Here is a 22,911-nt window from a genome sequence, read left to right on the forward strand (position 1 = left end):
ATTATAAAATATACTTCTATAAAACACAGTCAATAATTACAATTTAATCAAGTAGTAGTTGCTCTGGGATCATTGAAGAATTCAAGAGAGTTCTGCAAATTATTTCAACATTGTGACCAAAAATTCTCCTATTGGTTTATTTCCCCAGTTACTTTTCTCCCTTCCTCCCAAAAACTAAACAGAAAAAATATAATGTGATGAATATGGCAGTCAAACCAGGTAAGAGTCAATCGGAAACGTGCAGGTTTTAGAACTGGCGAGAGAGAATTCAGCATGGAAAAACCTAAGTGTCTGGCCAAGGCTGAAGTCTGGCCAGCCTCCATCTATGCTGTGAAAATTCTCTGGCCATAGTCCCGAGGTCTTCACATCTGAGGTTGCATCATTCTTCCCATGGTTGCTTCTGGACTGAATGTCAACAGCATATGATGCAAACACGTCAGGAAAGAAAGTATATTTGTCATATTTCTTTTTCTTTCTCTTTTTCCCTCCTTTCCTCCCTCCCCTCCTTCCCTCCCTCCCTCCTTTTTTTTAAAAATTTTATTTATTTATTTGACAAATACAGACCACAAGTAGGCAGAGAGAGAGAGAGCGCAAGGAGGAAGCAGACTCCCTGCTGAGCAGAGAGCCCGATGTGGGGCTCGATCCCAGGACCCTGAGATCATGACCTGAGCTGAAGACAGAGGCTTTAACCCACTGAGCCACCCAGGCGCCCCTCTCTCTTTCTTTCCTCCTTTCTTTCTTTTCTCCTCTTCCTCCTCCTCCTCCTGCTTTTTCTTCTTTCTCTCACTCTCTTTCTTTCTTCCCCACTCCTTCTCTCCCTCCCCATCCCCCCCTTTACTTTTTGTTTGTTTTGGAATCCTTTGCCTACAAGGGTTTAAAAGAGAAACTCCCAGAGGGTCTTCCAGTTCCCTGAAGGGTGGGGAAAGTATAAAGACATAAAAAAGACCATCTCAGAAGTAAAGAGTACAGTGAAAGCGAGTGGTAAAATATTCAATTAATAAATTGAATGTTTTCTCTGTGCTACTTTGCTATGACCCCTCCTTCCCTGAAGCCCTCACATGGCTTCCCAGGATTGTCAGTGAGAGCTGTTGGGTACTAATGTTGCTCGGGTAGAATGGCGGCAGGAAGCATGGTCAAAGAGGGACTAAACAGATTAACAATGGCCTGGTGAATCTTGACATCTTCAGAAAATATTTTGTGAGAGGAAGCTGGAGGAAGAATAATCTCTAAACTTCTGCCCTACGACTTCAATCATTTCTTCTGTACCATCCCATTTCAAACTCTCCTCTCATCTAGATTTACTTAAGAGTAACCAAGCCCTATCATCTTCCAACATCACAGGATTCCCGTGATCCCTTTCCAATATGTGACCCACTCTGTTTGAAACAAAGTCCAGGTGGATCAGCATTTTGCAGCAAAGGGTCAGAGCAAGAGGTAGAACTGGAAGTTTGAGGTCTGTGTAATCAGGGGTGGGAACTATAATGGTTGAAGAGGATTTAATTAGAGATGCCTCAGTGTTCTGAAGTTAAAAAAAAAAGTTAAAAAAATATGTTTTGTTAAAAAAATATGGGGGTGCGCCTGGCTGGCTCAGTCAGTAGAGCATATGATTCTTGAACTCAGGGTTGTAAGTTCAAGCCCCACATTGGGTGTAGAGCTTACTTTAAAAGGAAAAACAAAAATCTGAAAAAATATATATATGTGGAAAGGGTTTCCCTCATGCCAGACCTACCACAAATAAACAGGGAAGTTATTTTTTCTAGATGGAAATGAAGCAGCTCTACTGATGCAACAGCAGATACATGGTCCAAGGACATTCTGGGATTTGGGAGAGCTCTCCTCTGCTCCCTTGTTTGACAAACACTAACCTAATACAAAGTTGCTTGAATCATTGCCTTTCTGCCTTTATTTGACTGACTTTTCCCAGGTTTCAACTTACTGGATAAGAAACCCGCCCTGAAATTCTACTTTCCTTGGCTTCCCCTCTGTTGAACTTTGTTGAATAGAATGCCTGACTCCTGCCTAAGTTGGCTCTCTTCACCCTGGCTCCTGCTGAAGCAACTGGACAGCTTGGCTCAGAGTCCAAGGAGTTAGGGCCTGTGACCTCACGGCTGCCCTCCCCCTCCCTCACAGGGCCTGTTCCTCCCCAGTCTGGTTTGTGAATAGTTCTTGGCAAATACCCCGGAGGAGAATAGAGCCACTAACAATAGCAACTCCCTTTTTAGCTTCAATCTCTTGGTACTCAGGACTGTGAATTTAGGAAAACCCAAAATAACCTATGTAATTATAGTGGGTTACCCTAACAGTCTGTTATTACCACATTCGTTGTCACTCCAGTAGATATTTAGCTGCTTGTAGTGGAAAGAATACTGGGCTTATGGCCAGACAGACCTAGATTTCAAACCTAGTTCAGCTACTTAACCAATTTTATGACATTGGGCAAGTCACTAATTTGAGCCTGTTGGAATTAAATGAGCAAGCCTTCATGTAAGTACTTGGACCCCTGCAAAGTGTTACACAAAGTTAAACCATTGCTACTGATAAATGGGGATAGAAAAGTTTTAGGAAAAAGAAGAAACTTAAATCTTCAAGAAGCACTGGAATCAACTTGAAGCGAGATAGTGTTTACCTTGTGCTCAATATCATGCTCACTCGTAAAAACAACTAAAACTATAGTCTCCATTTAAAGGTAAAGGCAGTCCAGTCCTTTTTTATTTTTACTTTTTAAAAAAGATTTATTTATTTATTTGAGAGTGAGCAAAAGAGTGAGAGAGAAAGCATGAGCAAGGAGAGGGAGAAGCAGGACACCCCCCGCCCCCTGCCCCCCACCATTGAGCAGGTAGCTCTATGCAGGGCTCAATCCCAGGACTGGGAGACCATGACCAGAGCCAAAGGCAGAGGCTTTTTACCAACTGAGCCACCCAGGTGCCCCTTTAAAAATTTATTTATTTATTTGTGTGAGAGAGAGTGGGGGGTGGGGGCAGAGAGAGAGGGAGAGAGAATCCTGGATCAGACTCGCTGCTGAGCTTGGAGCCTGACCTGGGGCTTAACTCCAAGCCCAGGAGACCATGACCTGAACCTAAACTAAGAGTTGGCCGCTTAACGGACTGAGCCACCCAGGCACCCCTGCAGTTCAAGGAAGTATTACTTTTTGTTCATGATGAATTTGTAAAAGGGAAGGATTTGGTGGCTTCTTTCAAGGCAAGAAAAGTTGAAGCAGGAAGATGAGTCCTTATACAGAATAAGCACAGGAAAGAGGGTTATTACCCACTTACAGGCCAACTATGCCAGCTTACACTGGTTTTCTCTGAAATGTAGCCATTGTTTTCATCACTTAAATTTTTATTTTATTTTTTTAAGATTTTATTTATTTATTTGATAGAGAGAGACACAGAGAGAGAGGGAACACAAGCATGGGGAGGGGGAGAGGGAGAAGCAGGCCTCTTGTGGAGCAGGGAGCCTGATATGGGGCTTGATCCCAGGAACCTGGGATCATGACTTGAGCCAAAGAAAAATGCTTAACAACTGAGCCACGCAGGCACCCCAGATTTTTATTTTATATATAGTGAATAGGGTTGGTCCTTCAGACTTAGATGTATTTTTGCCCCATATCACTCTCGTGCATACATAAAAATGTAAACATAAATGAAAGAAAGTTGGTTAAAGGTTTTTTCTATGGCAATGCAACTTTATCACAACTGCCACCTGGCATCAATGACTATAAGATCACCTGATCTCAGACATGGTAAAATAGGGAAAATCACAACGGGCATTGCCTACATACCTGCCACCCTGCTGGGATACAACACAATGATGGTCTCAGGAGATAAATGAGCTTTTCCCAAAAGGCAAAGATGCTGTCCATGTGCCTGAAGGGATATAAAGCTACAAATAGTCAAAAACAGCCAGTGGCAACTTCTGGTGCAGCTGCTATTTCCCAAATTTCAAGGAATCAGCTTGGATAGCTCTAAAGTCTTTGTAGGCCTGTGACCCTTTCCTTTGATGACATCGCCATGTCCAGCATGCTTTTCATAGCCTTTGGCTTGTTGGGCCAACAGGGTGACAGCAAGTGGCAGAAAACTAGGGCTGGTGGATGCAATGTCTGTGTCACCATTTGGATATGGTTGTATACATCCATCATGTTCTCTCTTTTACTGATCTGACTGAAGTTTCTCTCAAACACTGGTGAGTACTTGAATACATCATACTCTCCTTCCTTGTCCAGCTGTCACTGAAGTTTATTAAACCTGTCCACTGCACAGCCAGCCGCTGGAAATTCACTAGTGCAGTGACATGGATTTACAACCCATGTTTACAGTTTGTCTACTCACCTAGAAGGGGTCTATAATAGTTTTGTTGTTGTTTTGCTTATAACAAATTATCCCAAATGCGTGGCTTATAGCAACACCCATTCATTATCTCACAATTTTCATCGGTCGGTAGTCTGGGCATGACTTCAATGAGTTCTCTGCCCAGGATCTCACAAGGATGCAATCAAGGTGTATGCCTGGGCTCCGACCTCACCTGAAGCTTGGGGTCCTCTTTTAAGACACATGGGTCTTGAACAAATTCATTTCCTTGAAGCCGTGGAACTCATGGTGCTTCTCTCCCAGCTCCTTATCTGTATCCTTTATGACATAAATCATAATTATTTTTTGTCAGCGAATTCCTTGACAGAAGGAATTCCTAGCAGAGTGGTTTAGCACATAACTGCTAACTTAATAAAGTATTCTATTTGGCTATTTGTAACACCTATTACTTCTTTACACCTATTACTTTCTTAATTAGTATGCTATCTTCTAGAGGGCAGAGCTCTTTATCATTCTTTTGTCTCCCTCCAGGGGGAAGTCTAGTCCAGCGAAAAAATCAGATGCAAGAATAAAAGTGGGAACGGGAGAGCAAGAGAAGACGTGGCAAAGCAGAGGGATTTGGGGAAAAGTCGTACGGAAGAAAATGAGAGAGGCCAAGAGCTAAGTCAGCCATCTTATTTAAATTTCAACAAGGCTGTCCACCCCCCCACGTGACGTCAGAGAAGACGTCAAGAAGCTAAAGATACGCCTCTCGCGAGAGGAAAGACCGCCCATGCCCCGCCTTCCCTGAGCCCCACCCACTCCCCCCGCTCTCCACTCCCACCTTGAACCAGCCACGTGTGACGCCATGACGCGTACGTGGCCGCGGCGCAGGGGGCGGGCCCGCGGCGCGCCACCGGAGGAGGAAGTGGTGCGGTTGTTGCTCCCTCCGCGCCCACTGCTGTCTCCCGGGGCGCGGAGAGGGGCAGCTGTCGCCACCGCTGCGTCGCCCCCTCTACTACTGTTTCCCTCCATGTGCCCCGTCCCCGTCGCTCCCCTTCCTCAGGCCGCCGCTTACCCCGGGGTCTATGGAAGTAATGGAAGGACCCCTCAACCTGGTGAGTAGCCCACAGAGGGTCGTGTCCGCGCTCGGGAGCTTTTGCTTCAGGAGTGCTGTCGTGTCTCCGGCGTGCTGCAGACCCTCCAGGCCGGCGGGGGTGGTCCTGAGGGGAAAGGGAGGAGAGCAGGCGTGGTCCCCCAGCGCCTCCGCGCAAGCAGCCCCAGACGTTGCCCCCTTCAGTATCCCGGGAAGCTATCACGTCCCACTTCCCGCCGCGCTGGGGCTCTCCCAGTCGCAGTGCCGTGAGCGAGGGGCTTCCACCAGCGGGGAAAGCCACCTCCTCTTCAGGCTGGAGGAAATGCCTCCAAGCGCCACGTAACCACCTCGCTGCAGCCTGGAGGGGCACCGAAGCCGGCAGGGCAGCAGTGGTATGTAGCACTGGCTTTAACTTCCAACACATTGGGTCTGAAGCCTGAGCCTCCTTACTTTGGAGAGTTGGTGCAGTAGCTCCTGTTTTCCCCCATTTTTCCCTCCACGCATTTCTCACCTACATTCAGATGCATAAACTGAGAATCTCTCTTCTCTAGTAAGTTAGAGACAGCTGGGGAAAAAAAAACAGGGCCGTCCCTGTTTTTAGCTCCGTTTCATCACTTTAAACATCATGAAAATTCGGTAGTGTTTGTGCTTCTCAGAAAAAGCGTACATAGGCTATTTAGTTATTTACGTTTTTAGGCATTTCAGATGTTCCCATTAAAACAGCAGCGAGCAACACGAGTTCTTTTCTGACGGACTCCTGCATCTTTTGGTTTCCTAGAGGGTACCTATTTTGGATACCGAAGTCAGATTACTTAAGGTTGTAGACAGGGGGATCTTTTGGAGTCACACGTTTGCAGTTCATTTGCGAAGGTGGGCGATGGTGGCATTGGAGGAAGAGGGAGGTATGGAGAATTAGTTTCTGAGGTTGGAACTCTGAACCCTAGTGTGGTGGAAGAGCTCGAGGCTGCATTTAAACCATTCTACAGAGAAGCAGTCGAGCTTGGCGGTTTGAGTATAGATTCTGAAGCTAGACTGCTTGGATTTCAGTTCTGCCTTTTGTTGCTTAATAGTTCTCTGATCTTGGGCAAATTAGTTGACCTTACCCTGTTTCTGGTTTGTTGTGAGGATTAAAGGAGTAAAGAGGTGTAAACGGCTTAGAACAGCATCTTGTACCTAGTACAGTGTAAGAGTTAGCTATTACAGTAGCCAGACCATAAGCTCTTAATTTAAAAACTCGTTTATGGGGTGCCTGGGTGGCTCAGTGGGTTAAAGCCTCTGCCTTCGGCTCAGGTCATGAGCTCGGGGTCCTGGGATCCAGCCCCACACCAGGCTCTGCTCAGCAGGAATTTTGCTTCTCGCCCACCTCCCCACCCCACCCCTGCCGCCCCGCCTGCCTCTCTGCCTCCTTGTGATCTCTGTCTGCCAAATTAAAAAAAAAATCTTCAATAAAAACTCATTTGTAGGGGCGCCTGGGTGGCTCAGTGGGTTGGGCCGCTGCCTTCGGCTCAGGTCGTGATCTCAGGGTCCTGGGATCGAGTCCCGCATCGGGCTCTCTGCTCAGCGGGGAGCCTGCTTCCCTCTCTCTCTCTGCCTGCCTCTCCGTCTACTTATGATCTCTCTCTGTCATATAAATAAATAAAATCTTAAAAAAAAAAACTCATTTGTAAAATGAATGCTTGGACTTGATGCGCTTGAAAAGCCTAAGATTCTAGGACCTATAGCTGATGTTCCCAAGTGACTCGTGCCAGGTTAGCTGCTCTGAGAAACACCTCCTAGTTTTAAGTTGAGCCTGCCCCCATTGGTTAAGAGTTGTTTACATTTAAAAGGAATTGGATGAGATTCGTGAGTTGTTTTTTAAAAACCAGGGATACATCTAGCACTTTTCTGTATTTAAAGTGATGAATAGTTCAAGTGAAATATAATAGATGGCTCAGTACTGAAACTTCACGGGAATATTATTAGAAATAACCAGCAGTTTACAGAGTGCTTCAAAGTTCAAGTGTCCTTGCAAAATGACCATTGGTTCAGTTCCAGTTTGCTTCACTTTATTTGGCTACAGGCTGCAGCATAACTCCAGCCAGCGGCCCCACTTGTGTGTGGTAGCTTATGAGAAGACTGGAGCTGGGTGACAGTTGAAGATGGAGCAACAGAATCACCAGTTTAGGAGAAATTAGTTAAATGGTGACAGTAGTATTATCTTTCTGTAGAGGAGAATTTTGGCTAGAACCTTGTCAAGCAGGCTAGCATAATTCCATTATCCAGCCGTAAGATGTTATGTGGACAAGTATCAGACCATTTGAGATTGAAAGATCTGAGTTGGAAGATAACAGATGAACGGAGATTAACATTTATTTGAATCATTTTAACTGCTAAATGCCAGTGAGAGGCCTCTGAATTTGTCACTCAGTTTTAAAAGATAGGTTTTTTTTTTAAGATTATCATTTTTTTTTTTTAATATCAGCAGCTAACCAACTTAGTATCCAGTTGACTAAACCTGAGAAATACTTCTCAGTGCTATGATTTAATGAGTGCCTGTGAAAATCCCAGTAGTTTATATAGGATTTTCCTGTTTCCTTTTTTCTTTTTTTTTTTTAAAGATTTTATTTATTTATTTGACAGAGATCACAAGTAGGTAGAGAGGCAGGTAGAGAGAGAGGGAGAGAGGGAAGCAGGCGCTCTGCCGAGCAGGGAGCCCGATGTGGGCCTCGATTTGAGGACCCTGAGATCATGACCTGAGCCGAAGGCAGAGGCTTAACCTACTGAGCCACCCAGGTGCCCTATAAAGGATTTTTCTAATGACATTATAGTATAAAATAGATTTGTTGTGTAAGGATGTATTACAGTACCTAGGTTTATAATTATTTGTCCTCAGAGTATCCTTGGTATTTAGGAAGAACTGCTTCCCAGTTTTACAGAAAAATAAGCCTAGACTGATAGAAATAAAATAATTACTTGGATTGTGGGTCACAAGTTACTTTAATAATCATGACCTTTTCTAACAGTAGTTCTGAATTAATGTACAGTACTCACCATTTTCATTCATTGTGAGCTTTATATATATTGGACTGTGGATTTTATGTCATATAGTGCTTTTGCTTTAGTATGGATTCTCTTATGTCAGGTTTGCAGTAAGGGCCTTATGTGCTTACTTCCTGGCAGTAGATATTTTAAAATACAGGAGACTGGTCCAAAAATAGTCATTTTAATATATAATACAGATACTGTATTCTAGTTCTCTGGGTTTTGAAATTGGTTAAAAGAAAAACTAAATCCAATATCCATTGTTGGGTGCAGAGGAATAACTAGTCTTTGGACTAAACAAGTTTGGTTTCATCAGTGTTTTTCTTTTTGTCAATCTTTAATATAGAAAAATTATAGCTTATAAAGTTAACTTAGTGTATATTTAGGCATTTCTTTCCATTTAATTTTGTCATAGTGAGTGCTGGTAGCAAACATCAAAACTTGTGTGAGATAATTTGTAGTTCTTTGATTTGTTTACTGCCTATTTGGGAAGTGATGTCAGACCTTAATTTACACATGACTGTTGCTCATGCTTTGTTTACCTACTCTGCAAACTCTTAAGGACAGGGTCCATGTGACTATGTGGCTGCAGTTGTATGGGTTTGGCTCTCTTAAGTGCTGAGAATGTTTTGTTGAGTAACTGAGCTTCCCTCTGGAGTGGTCATTTCTCATCTAAGACAAGGAGTCAGATGTCATGGTCCAGAGAACAGCCTTGTACATACCAGGAGCCTTTATAATTATCCCATCTTACTTAATGGTGACAGTAAAATGTTTAAGGTAAAAAACAGCCTGTTTTGAACCACTTTCTTATTGCCCTAAAAAATTTCAAGTAAAGTTCATCCTCACAGCTATGTTGGGCTCACTAGAAGCACTCTGGGGAAAGGTAGTAGAGCACGAAGACTTACCCAAAAATTACTAAGTGCTAGGGTTGGCATCTGGCACTTAACATATATAGTTGACCTTGAACAATGTGGGGATTAGGGGTGCCGGCCTCCTGTGTGGTCAAAAACTCCATGTATAACTTTTGACTCCCCATAGACTTTTTTTATGATAGTATACTATCAATTTTTATTTATGAATGTACTACCTTAACCAAAAGTTTCTGTATGTTCCTTTATTATTTTCCATGTTTTCTGTATATTCAACAATAATCATAAGTAATTTTTTAAAACGTTTATTTATGGGGTGCCTGGGTGGCTCAGTGGGTTAAGGCTTCTGCCTTTGGCTCAGGTCATGATCCCAGATTCCTGGGATCAGACCTCCTATGGGGCTTTCTGCTCAGTGGGGAGCCTCCTTCCCCCTGTCTTCTCTCTCTCCCTGCCTCACTGTCTACTTGTGATCTCTGTCAGATGAATAAATAAAATCTTTTTAAAAAAATAAGTTTTTTTCTTTAATTTGGGGAGGTGGGGGAGGGGCAGTGGAAGACGGGGAGAGACTCTCAAGCAGACTCTCTGCTGAACACAGAGCCTGATGTGGGGCTCAGTCCGACGACCCTGAGATCATGACCCTAGCTGAAGTCAAGAGTCCAGTGTTGAACCAGCTGAGTCACCCAGGCGCCTTCCCCCCATAAAGAATATTATTAATAAATGAGAACATAATTTAAAAATGCCTCTATTATTTTACCAGTATTTACATAAACTTAAATATTTGTTTCCATGACCCTAATAGTCTTACTTATTTAGTGTTTCAAGTTTTTATTTAAATTCTAGTTAACATATAGGGTAATACTAGTTTCAGGAGTAGAATTTAGTAATTTGTCACTTATATGTAATACCTAGTGTTCAGTCACAAGTACCCTTAATACTTGTCACCCATTTAGTTCAAACCCCCTGCCCCATCTACCCTTCAGCAACTCTATTTGTTTTCTGTAGTTAAGAATCTTCTTATGGTTTGCTTCTCTCCCTCCCCCTCTTTTTTTTCTTTCCCTTATGTTCATCTGTTTTTTTTTTTCTCTTAAATTCCACATATGAGTGAAACCATATATTTGTCTCTGACTTCATTTAGCATGATACTCTCTAGTTCCATCCACGTCATTCCAAGTGGCAAGATTTCATTCTTTTTGATGACTAATATTCCATTGTAAATATGTACCACATCTTCTCTATGCATTCACTGGTTGATTTGGGCTCTCTCCATAATTTGGCTGTTGTGATAATGTTGCTATAAATATTGGGATGCACGTGTTCCTTTGAATCACTGTTTTTGAATCCTAAATTTTGTACCCTAAATTCCTAGTAGTGCAATTGCTGGGTCATAGGGTAGTTTTATTTTTAACTTTTTGTGGAACCTCCATACTGTTTTCCAGAGTGGCTGCACCAGTTTGCATTCCTACCTATAGTGTAAGAGGATTCCCCTTTCTCCTCATTCTCACCAGTAACTTGTTTCCTGACTTGTTAATTTTAACCATTCTGACAGGTGTGAGGTGATGTCTCATTGTAGTATTGATTTGTATTTCCCCGATAATGAGTATCTTTTCATGTGTCTGCTGGCCATCTGGATGTCTTCTTTGGAAAAATGTCTAATCCTATCTTCTGCGTACTTCTTAACTGGGTTATTTGTTTTTGGGGTGTTGATTTTGATAAGTTCTTTATAGATTTTGGACTAACCCTTCCTCAGATCATTTGCAGATATCTTCTCCCATTCTGAAGGTTGCCTTTTAGTTTTGTTGATTGTTTCCTTGAAGTCCCAGTAGTTCATATTTGCTTTTGTTTCCCTTGCCTCTGGAGATGGGTCTAGTAAGAAGTTGCTATGACTAATGTCAAAGGGGTTCTCCTCTAGGATTTTGATAGTTTTTTATGTCACATTTAGGTCTCCCATCCATTTTGAATTTATTTTTGTGTATGGTGTAAGGAAGTGGTCCAGTTTCATTCTTTTGCATGTTGCTGTCCAGTTTTCCCAACTCCCTAAAGACTTAACTACTCCTAGCCTACTGTTGACTGGAAGTCTTAACCAATAACATAAACAGTTGATTAGCACATATTTTGTATATATATTATGTACCATTTTCTTATAATAAACTAGAGAAAAAAATAAAATCATAAGGAATGTACTTTACAGTACTACGCTGTATATACTGAAAAAAAATCCAGGTATAAGTGGACCTGTGCAATTTGAACCACTGTTGTTCGAGGGTCAACTGTATTATTTATCTTCTTAGTAGCTGTATATTTCGCCATTTTACAGATGAAGATACTGAAATGCAGAGTGAATGGTGATAGTGCGATTTGAAAGCAAGATTCTCATTAGAATAGTGATCTTAGTATTAGATCAGTGTTTGCCCGTTTGTTTTTTTTATTTTTATTTTTTTAAGATTTTATTTATTTATTTGACAGAGAGAGAGATCACAAGTAGGCAGAGGCAGGCAGAGAGAGCAGGGAAAGCAGGCCCCTGCTGAGCAGAGAGCCGGATGCCGAGCTCAATCCCAGGACCCTGAGACCATGACCTGAGCTGAAGGCAGAGGCTTAACCCACTGAGTGCCCTGGGTGCCGCTCATTTCTTTTGACTGTGATCTGCAGTGAGATTTTTATGTAATGACCAGGACACATATACATATGTCTGTATTACTGCAGAGCTGCCACATTATGCATATGCCTCTTGAAATTGTGGGAAATACAGGGGCTTTCATAAATTTCACTCAAAACAAAACTCTAATATTTACTATTGCAATATTTTTAAAAAACTAACGTTTGCTATTACTGTGTAATACTTCATATTAGGTTTTTAAAGCTCTAATATTTCCTATTAGAGCTTAAATATTTACTCTAATATTTACTACTAGATTTTTTAAATGCTGGTTTTGCCCCACTAAATTGATTTCACAACTTACTGGTGGATTGTATCCTACAGTTTGTCTTCACCGCAGATAGTGGCAGTTCTGAAGAAAAGTGAGCTACACTGGAAATGAGGTAGCAAAAAAGATGTAGCAGAGCTGCATGTGGGAGAAATTGATCATTAGAGTTAAAATAAAAAACAGGTCTTGGACTTCTCTAACACTTGAGCAGTTATCTTAAGTATAGTTACATTACGTTAGTTTGATGGGTCAGTTCAGTACTTACTTTACTGTTAGGTACTACTTTTCTGTGGGAGACTTACAGTGAATTTATTGGGGAAGGGAGGAGAGTGAATGTGGCTTCTCCTTTGCTCTCTATTGAAGACCCTGCCACCAGGTTCAGAAGGACATTACATTTTCCTCTACCTTTTCGGTATTGTGTTTGTTATGGTGTTCTCTTCCTGTCATCTTTATGTACAGCTTTCCCCAAGGACACAGAAATAAATACATGAAAAGTAATAGAAAGTAAAACTCTTTTCCTTTGGGGAAAAAGACAATATTGAGTCTGTATTTTTAAAGCAGTATGTGAAGTAGGAAGTACTTCTTGGTGGGGGCAGTCACTAAATAATTTAGTTGTAGTTAGGATTTTCACTGGTTGCAGGTGATGAAAGTCACTTAAGATTAGCGAATGCCGGGGCACCTGGGCGGCTCAGTGGGTTAAGCCTCTGCCTTCGGCTCGGGTCATGATCTCAGGGTACTGGGATTGAGCCCCGCATCGGGCTCGCTGCTCAGCGGGGAGCCTGCTTCCTCCTCTCTCTGCCTGCCTCTCTGCCTACTTGTGATCTCTCTCTGTCAAATAAATAAATAAAATCTTTAAAAAAGAAAGATTAGCGAATGCCAAAAGCTGTAATTTATTGAAAGGGATAATGTATTGGAATCAAAAGAAAGGTGCAGGAAGGCCAGGGCTACAACGTAGGTGGGTCTAAGAACTTGGGGGACCTGAGGCTCAAAGTTAATCAGATTCTCCCTCTGCCTCTTCAGGCTTGACTGCTTTACTTCTCTCCACAGACTTATATTAAAGATTAATTCCTGAATATCACATTAGTTAAAACCACTTAAAACTTTTTTTTTATTTTTTTATTTTTTTAAAGATTTTATTTATTTATTTGAGAGAGAGAGAGCATGAGCAAGGAGAAGGTCAGAGAGAGAAGCAGACTCCCCGTGGAGCTGGGAGCCCGATACGGGACTTGATCCCGGGACTGCGGAATCATGACCTGAGCCGAAGGCAGTCATCCAACCAACTGAGCCACCCAGGCGTCCCCACTTAAAAACTTTCTTGACAGACTCTCTGTTCCTAAGCTTGAAAATCTAGTGGAAGAGATTCTTTATGTGTCCTGAGGACAACGTAATATAAGATCATGGCAACTTCATAAGAATCCTGTTGATTACCTAGGAAGAAGAGCAGTTCATAGAAGGAGTTATATGTGAAGTTATTTGTGAAGTGTTAGCTGTTTCTAACGAGGATTCAGCAAGGGAGGAATTTGTACAGGACACACAGTAAGACGTTACTAAATCTGGAGCTCCTTTACTTCTTATAAATGTTTTAGAACATTTTGTAGTATTGGACTTTCATTTGTATTGAAGACAGAATAGGAACATTTCTGGTTAAAATGCTCGTGAGATTGGTTGTTGGATGAAATAGTGAATGAAGTGCACCAAGGACCAATTCTTTCTTTGTATATATGTATATACATATGTATAGTTATTTTTAGATTTTTTTTTTTTTTTTTAATTTATTTGACAGAGAGATCACAAGCAGGCAGAGAGGCAGGCAGAGAGAGAGGAGGAAGCAGGCTCCCCTAGAGAGCAGAGAGCCCGATGCGGGGCTCGATCCCAGGACTCTGAGATCATGACCTGAGCCGAAGGCAGCGGCCCAACGCACTGAGCCACCCAGGCGCCCCTTATTTTTAGATTTTGATGCAGAGTTTTATTCTGATATTTTTCTGAAATACAATAATGTTTGTCAGCATTTACCAGTCTCCTATCCTTCTGTGCAACTTAGCATTCATTCCCTTATCCAGCTAACCAACAACTCTGAGAAATAACTGTCTCCTGGACCTCAAGGATTCAGCAGTGAAGAGGACAAGGTCCCAGTTGTTACAACTTTTGTCCCATGTCTTCAGTTTTCTTTTCATCTGTTGCATCCTCATTCCATATTTTCTTTAATATCTGAAGCATAGTTACTTTAAGTTCCTCAATATTAATTCCAGCATATGGGCTATCTCTGGGTCTGTTTCCATTGTCTGTCTCTTTATTACCAGTCACTTTTTCCTGCTTCACATTCTTAGTAAGTTTATTGTATGTCATGCTTTGTGGATGATATGTTGTCGAGACTGAAATAGGAGTCTTCCTCTAAAGAGTATTTCATGCTCGTTGGCAGTTAAAATACTGGCAGATCACCATGATCTAGTCTAAACTTGGTTTTTAGGCTTTATTAGGGTGGACCTATTTTAGTTTTACCCATAATGCCTAGAGTGGGATCCTTAGTCCATAGGGCTGACAGAACTGAAAACCCTGGTGTTCACCAGGGTTACTGTAGTCTGTCCAGCCTAAACGGCAACATGTCTCCCCAACACTGTGTGGCTTCTGAAATGTCTGTGCAGCGTCTGCTTGGTCTTCTGGAGTTATACCTTGTGCATATGCAGCTTAGGCATTGGCTAAGGACCTGAAAGGATTTTTTTAATGCCTGTTTTTAGGTTGTCTTCTTCACTGCAGTTCCCTCCAATCCTGGACCCTCCTCAAATTCCAGTCTTTTGACTCTAGTCCTCATTCCACCTTCCCAGTTAGATACTGCCTTCTGCTTGGGTTTTATTTTTCTGCACTATGTTTTGGAAAGTGATCTCAGGAAGCAAGCCAGGTGAATGTAGGTCTCACGTTGTGCTTATCCTTTTCTTGAAAATGTGGCCTTCTGTTAACTTTTTTGTTCAGTGTCTGTAAACTGTTTTTATATATTGTAGCCAGCTTTGTAATTGTCTACAGCTGGTGGTAAGCCGATGCTATCTACTGCCTTACAGCTGGGTTATAAATCTAAATCTCCATGAAAATTCAAGAGGTTCTCAACAAAATTACATCAGTTTATTGTAAGCCTAAATTTCAGAAAGTACTTTAGTATGAGATTGTAGTATCATGAAGTCTAATATCCAGTACTCAGTGACAGTATCACAACCTCATGAGGATTGGCTAGTCACTGCTTTCCCTATTTAAACATCGGTTTCTAGGTGTGCTTGGTCGGCTCAATCAGTAGAGCATGTGATTCTTGATCTCAGGTTGTGAGTTGAAGCCCCACATTGGGTGCAGAGTTTACATTAAAAAAAAAAAAAGTACTTCTAATAGAGTTTGAGGCAGCTTACAATGAAAGATGAAGATGCTATATATTAGTATATGAGTTACACAGCAAAGTATTCCAAGATTTAGGAGCTTAAAATAACACACATTTGTTTTCTTACAATTTCTGTGAGGCAGGAATAAGGGCATGGCTTAGGTGGGTCCTTTGCTACAGGGTCTCAAGACTGATGTCAAGGTATCATCTGGGGTTGCAGTTCTATTTGAAGGTTCCACTGGGGCAGGAGCTACTTCTAAGCTCACTCACATGGTGGATGGTAGGATTTAATTCCTTGAAGGCTCTGTGATCAGTTTTGGATATAGTTCCTTGCTGGCTGTTGGCAGACTACCCTTACTTTTTTCCATGTGAGCCTTTCCATAGGGCAGTTCACAACAGGACTCTTGGCTTCATTAAAGTGAGCATGGGAGAGAAAGTGCTACCAAGATGGAAGTGGCAGTCTTTTGTAAACTAATCGTCTGAATCAACAAAGAATATCAAAAAAATACAATTCTGTGGGACTATATCAAACTAATAAACTGCACAGCAAAGGAAATCATTGACAAAATAAGTGGGAGAAAATATTTGCAAATTATACATCTGATAAGGTGTTAATGCCTAAAATATATTAAGAATTCATATAACTCAATAGCAGAAAATCAAACATCCAATTAAAAAATGGGCTGAGGATCTGAGTAGACATTATTCCTTTTTAAAAAGATTTTATTTATTTATTAGAAAAAGAAAGAGCATGAGTGGAGGAGGCAACAAACAGAAAAGCAGGACACCATGCTGAGCAGGGAGCCCAACTTGGGACTCAATCCCAGGACCCTGGGATCATGACCTGAGCTGAAGGCAGACACTTAACTGACTGAGCCACCCAAATGCTCCAAATAGACATTTTTCCATAGGAGACATGCAGATGGCCAATCGGTACAGGAAAAGATACTTAACATCACTGATATCAGGGAGATAGATGCACATCAAAACCATAGTGAGATACCATTTCACCCATATTAGAACGGCCAATATAAAAAAGGCTAGAAATGACAGTTGTTGGCTAGGAAGTAAAGAGAAGAGAACCAATTTGCATTCCCACCAATAGTGCACTATTGGTGGGAATGCAAATTGGAGCAGCCACTATGGAAAACAGTGTGGAAGTTCCTAAAAAAAAAACCACTTCTGAGTGTTTGAAGAAAATGAAAACACTAACTTGAAAAGTTATATGGACCCTATGTTCTTTGAAGCATTATTTATAATAGCCAAGATATGGAAACAACCTAAGTTTCCCTTGCTGGATGAATGGATAAAGATGTGGTATTTATACAGTAGGATATTATTCAGACACATACACACACACACACACACACACACACACACACACGATGAAATCTTCTCATTTATGGCAAAATGAATGGACATAGAGGACATTTTGTGATATGAAGTAAGAGAAAGACAGACGTGTGATTTTACTTACGTATGGAACTTAAAAGGCAAAAAAAAAAAAAAAAACCCAAAAACAAGAAACAAGCTCATAGAGCAGATTGGTAGTTGCCTTAGGTGATGGTGAGGGGTGGTCAGAATAGATGGAGGAGGTCAGAAGGTACAAACTTGTGGTTATAAATAAGTCCTAGGATAGAATATATAGCATGGTGACTGTTGCTGATAATACTGTTTGTGTATTTGAAAGTTGCAAAGATAATATATCTTAAAAATCTTCATCTGAAGAAAAAAGTTTTGGGGCATCTGGATGGCTCAGTTGGTTAAGTGACTATTGATTTTGCCTCAGATCATGATCTCAGGGTCATGAGATTAAGCCCCACGTTGAGCCTGCTTAAGATTCTCTCTCCCTCAGCTCCCTACCTCTTTAAAAAAAAAAAAAAGTTTTTTTGTAATAATGTAAGGTGTATGATGTTAAATAGACTTGTGATCATTTTGCAGTATACACAAATATCAAGTCATGTATATCTGAAACTAGTATAATGTTATATGTCAATTATACTTGAATTAAAAAAGAAAATAGCCTATGGGAAGCAGCTACTAATGATTAGTTAACTGTGATGTATTAGAATGAAAAAGATAATTAGGACAGAAAACACTGATTTTTATTTTGAAGTATAGTTGACATAGTGTTATATATTAGTTTCAGGTATACAATGTAGTGATTTAATAATTCTGTATATTACTCAGTGCTCACCAAAGTTACCATATGTTATTAAAGTGTTATTGACTATATCCCCTGTGCTGCACTTTTCATCTCTGTTACTTTATTTATATATTTTTTCTTCTTTTTTATTGAGTTATAATTGACACACAGTGTATTAGTTTCATGTATACACCATACTGGTTTGATATTTTAAGCATTGCAAATTGATCCTCACAAGTCTAGTTATCCGTTACTTATTTTATAAGTTTGTATCTCTTAATCCCTTACACCTATTTGGTTCATCAACCCACCCCTCTTCCCTCTGACAACCACCAGTTCTCTGTGTTTGTGTCTATTTCTGTTTTGTTGTTTTGGAAAACACTGATTTTTATGAAAGATTTATACACTTACAAGAAATCCGGAGGGTTAAAACAGACAAAAAATTGAGCTCATTTATTTACCAGCAAGGGAGATGAAAATGGGTTAACGGAGTTGAAGCTCTTGAACAGTGTTATGTTATATTGCCTTTTCTGCCTAATAGTTTCCTGGCCAGTATTGATACTTTCAGAAAAAGATAAATAAAATTTAAGTTTAATTTGTTTTGTTCAGTAGCCAAAATAGATGCATTCTTGGCTTAAACAGTTTTTGAATTACTAGTGAATCCACTCATAAAGACCTGGAGTGTCTTTTATCCTTTCTTAATGAATATGAAATATTGAGTTAAAGCCTTTTCCGTAAATCAGTGCATCTTGAAATACTTGGCAAAAAACCCCCAAGTTATCAGAATTAAAATCTATTACTGCCCAGACTACTTTTAGAATCTCTCAGCAAATATCTCCATTTCAGTTGCTTCTTGTTCCTGTTTTATTTTGAATTACCAGAGAAACTTTATTTATAGACTTAGTATGTTTAATGGCTGTGATTCTGCCAAGAAGAGTATTTAAAGAGATCAATTTTAGGGGCACCTGGGTGGCTCAGTGGGTTAAAGCCTCTGCCTTTGGCTCAGGTCATAATCCCTGGGATCGTCGGTCCTGGGATCAAGCCCTGCAATGGCCTGTCTGCTTAGCAGGGAGTCTGCTTCCTCCTCCCTCTCTGCCTACTTGTGATCTCTGTCAAATAAATAAATAAATAAAATCTTTAAAAAAAATAAAGAGATCAATTTTAAATTGAAGGGATCTTTAAAAATTGTTTTAAAAATAAGAAGTATTGGGGTGCCCGGGTGGCTTAGTTGGTTAAGCATCTGACTGTTGATCTCAGGGTCATGAGTTCAAGCCCCATGATGGATCCTACTTAAACAAAAAAGAAAGTATCAATAATAATAATGATAAATAAAAATAAGTTTTTTTAAAAGATTTTATTTATTTATTTGACATACAGAGATCACAAGTAGACAGAGAGGCAGGCAGAGAGAGAGAGAGAGAGGAGGAAGCAGGCTCCCTGCCGAGCAGCAGAGAGCCCGATGCGGGGCTTGATCCCAGGACCCTGAGATCATGACCTGAGCCAATGGCAGAGGCTTTAACCCACTGAGCCACCCAGGCACCCCTAAAAATAAGAAGTATTACCAAAATAAATTTCCTGTAATATTTTCACTTAAAAAAAAATCAGTTTAGTCTCTCCAACTACATTGTGAACTTGATGGCAAGTACCACCACGGGTTCTGTGGTCTTTTAACTAGTTTAACAATACTCTCATTTTAGAGATGGGAAAACTCAGGCAGAAAGTTAAGAAAGTGAATTTCATGTGTCTAGTAATTGTTCAAGCTGAGATTTGAACCTAGGCAGTCACATTCTGTACAGAGTCTGGGCTTGCTAGGTGTCTAACAAGAACTTAGTAGGAGCTGTATTTTTTTGTTGTTGTTGTTAATAGGGAATTTGATTGCTGTGGTGTCAAATAACCTAGAGTAGGTGTGTGTTTTTATTTATTTATTTAAAGATTTTATTTATTTGACAGAGATCACGAGTAGGCAGAGGCAGGCAGAGAGAGGCGGGGGTGGGGTGTGGGGGTGGGGGGAGGAGGAAAGCAGACTTCCTTTTGAGCAGAGAGTCTGATGTGGGGCTTAATCCCAGGACCGGGAGATCATGACCTGAGCTGAAGGCAGAGGCTTAATTCACTGAGCCACCCAGGTGCCCTGGGTGTGTATTTTTAAATGAGCTGTAACTCCTGAATTGGCAGAGTGATCAGAGATTGGACTTTACATGGGGAGATTTTAGAGAATGTAGGAGGGGTAAGAGATCCTGTTTTCACCACTTGAGGACTTTTTGTTTCTTTGGTGTTCAAGAAGCAATTTATTCTGTTACTTTGGAGCTTGAAGTTGAATTAGGAAGCTTCGTAAGTATAGTACAAAATAGAAAGTGATTTAATGTCATCAGAGACACAGATCATAGAGACATAGTGTCTGAGTGAGGTGACCTAGAGCGTCTCATCCCTGCTTCTCTCCTGTGTCCAGGAGCCAGCTGTGCTTCACCCGCATCTGCTCTAGACCAGTGGAATTAGTCTGCGTTTTAACTAGATCCCCAGGTCATTTGTATTCCATTAAAACTTGAAGCACTGATCTGTTCCACGTCTATCACTTCACAGAGCCTGAAGGATGACGTAATTTAACTAGTTAGTGGTAAAGCCAAGACTTGAGCCCAGAGCCCTGGGTTGATGGTAGGGGTGGATCTGCACTTGCCATGCATAGGTAGTTAGGAGGTACTTTGAAATTTCAGAGCAGGTTTGTCTCTTACATATGGCTTCTTGCAAAGCTCAGAAAGATTAAGGCACCTACAGATGGACCCCTTTCTTTGTTTTTCATTTACTGCCTAGACTTAGTGAGAATCTTGTGCCACTTGCTTTAACTATATTATCAGAACACATTACTTAGAGAAATTGTGTTGATTATAACTTAGCTTTCTTCATGTAGATTCTTTTCCCAAAAGATGTGTACCACTTCTGGTACTATAAAATACTCCTGGTTCAGAACACTTTTTTTTTTTTGCTCAGCTGAAAGTATTTTAAGCCCTTAGCCATTTCCTTTACCTGTTATTATTTTCAGGAATAAATTGAGAGTTAGGAGGAAAGTTTTATTATTATTTGAGGAATAAAAAGTCTCTGAAACAGTTGAAATGTATGATTGTGCTTTTAAAGAGTGTTGCTGGGTCTTCCTTACAAAAATAGAAGGGAAAATGTAAACAGCAAACATTGCTGAGTGCTGTTTTCTACTTTTGCTTTCCACCTCTGTTTTACATTGAGCATGATTTGCAAACATGCCCAGAATATTTCTAATCTCAGTTGCAAAACCAAATTCTCTGAAGTATTTTTATGAGGCATCTGTGGCACAGTTTTTTTTTAATTTTATTTTTTAAAAAGATTTTATTTATTTATTTATTTGACAGAGAAAGAGAGAGAGACAGACAGTGAGAGAAGCAACACAAGCAGAGGGAGTGGGAGAGGGGGAAGCAGGCTTGCCGCTGAGCAGGGAGCCCGATTCGGGGCTTGATCCCAGAACTCCGGGATCATGACCTGAGCGGAAGGCAGACGCTTAACGACTGAGCCACCCAGGCGCCCCTGTGGCACAGTTTTTGAAAAGCATTCAAGATAAATCACTTTACACCTGACAGAACAGATTTGCTTTTTGTCTTCTTAAAACATTGAGGTAAAGGGGCACCTGACTGGCTCTGTTGAAAGAGCATGTGATTGTTGATCTCGGAGTTGTGAGTTCAAGCCCCACATTGGGTATAGAGATTAATAAAGAAATGAAGTTGAACAAATTTTTTTTTTTTAAATTGTGGTTAAGTACACATAGCATACAATTTACTCTCTTTATCATTTTTTACTCTATCATTTTTTAAGTACAAAGTATAGTAGCAAGTATATTCACTTGTTGTGCAGCAGGTCTCCAGAACTTTTCACCTTGCAAAACTGAAACTCTACACCTTCAACAACTGCTCAGTTTTCTCTTCTGCCACCCTCAGCAACCATTTCACTTTGTTTTTATGAGTTAGACAGCATTAGATACTCATATAAATGGGATCATACAGTATTTGTCTTTTTGTAACTGCTTATTTTATATTTTATTATTAGCGTAATGTCCTCGTTGTAGCAGGTGTCATCCATGTTGTAGCATGTGTCAGAATTTACTTCCTTTGCAAGGCTGAATACGAATTCCTGTGTGTGTGTGTGTGTGTGTGTGTGTATGTATGTATGTGTACACACACATGCATGGATGCCACATTTTGTTCCTCCATTGATCTATTGATGTACATTTGGGTTGATTCCACCTTTTGACTATTCTGGTTAATGCTGCTGTGAATATGTTGTAGAGTGCTTTTCACTTTTTTTTCCCAATAAGCTTTGCTAAATCATTTGTGTGTTAATGTGAAGAAAACTACAGTAGTTAGAAGAATTGCATTGATCATTTCTGTCTGTCTTCTTGCCTGCTAACGTATAACCTTAGGTAAGATATATGGCCCTTGGGAGTCTGCTGGGCCTCCTTATGTCAGAAAGTTGCAGGAATTCTTCTTTTTTTTTTTTTTTTTTTTTTTTTTTTTTAACAGAGATAGAGGCAGAGGGAGAAGTAGGCCTCCCAGGGAGCAGGGAGCCCCATGTGGGACTCATCCCAGGACTCTGGAATCATTATCTGAAGTGAAGGCAGACACTTAAACAACTGAACCACCCAGGCACCCATTTGTAGGAATTCTTAAAGTGTAGCACAGATTCAAAGAGGCCAATGACTACTTACTAATCCATTTTCCTTTACATTTCCTTTAGTCATTTGCTTTCAGGAGTTCTGAGTTTATCTTTGTTGTTTTGGTCAGTGGTTCTTTAGAAGGAAATCACTGTAATATTAAATATTTGTATAGTTAATTCTTCAGCTGTACAGTGTACAAATTTTATCTTAAAAACAAATAGTCACTGATGGAAAGAACCTAGATGTCCATCAACAGATGAATGGATAAAGAAGATGTGGTATATATACACAATGGAATACTATGCAGCCATCAAAAGAAATGAAATCTTGCCATTTGCGACGACGTGGATGGAACTAGAGGGTATCATGCTTAGCGAAATAAGTCAATCGGAGAAAGACAACTATCATACAATCTCCCTGTTATGAGGAAGTGGAGATGCAACATGGGGGTTTAAGAGGGTAGGAGAAGAATAAATGAAACAAGATGGGATTGGGAGGGAGACAAACCATAAGTGACTCTTAATCTCACAAAACAAGCTGAGGGT

General features: G+C 40.6%; 1 protein-coding gene across 2 annotated transcripts in view; it reads left to right on the forward strand.

Moving 5' to 3' along the window:
* The first annotated feature begins 5,192 nt into the window (after positions 1-5,192).
* LOC111144899 (nuclear receptor binding factor 2) overlaps positions 5,193-22,911 on the forward strand; it is a 36,218-nt gene continuing 18,499 nt past the window's right edge. The window contains exon 1 of one of the 2 annotated variants that reach the window (XM_022499490.1): positions 5,193-5,404. In XM_022499490.1, coding sequence (XP_022355198.1) covers positions 5,375-5,404 — 30 coding nt within the window. In that variant the 5' untranslated portion in view covers positions 5,193-5,374. The remainder of the gene's footprint in view (positions 5,405-22,911) is intronic. The other variant, XM_022499491.1, reaches the window with a different exon arrangement.

The sequence above is a fragment of the Enhydra lutris genome, unplaced genomic scaffold (genome assembly GCF_002288905.1).
Source record: "Enhydra lutris kenyoni isolate GAN:26980312 unplaced genomic scaffold, ASM228890v2 scaffoldscaffold12, whole genome shotgun sequence".
NCBI lineage: Eukaryota > Metazoa > Chordata > Mammalia > Carnivora > Mustelidae > Enhydra > Enhydra lutris.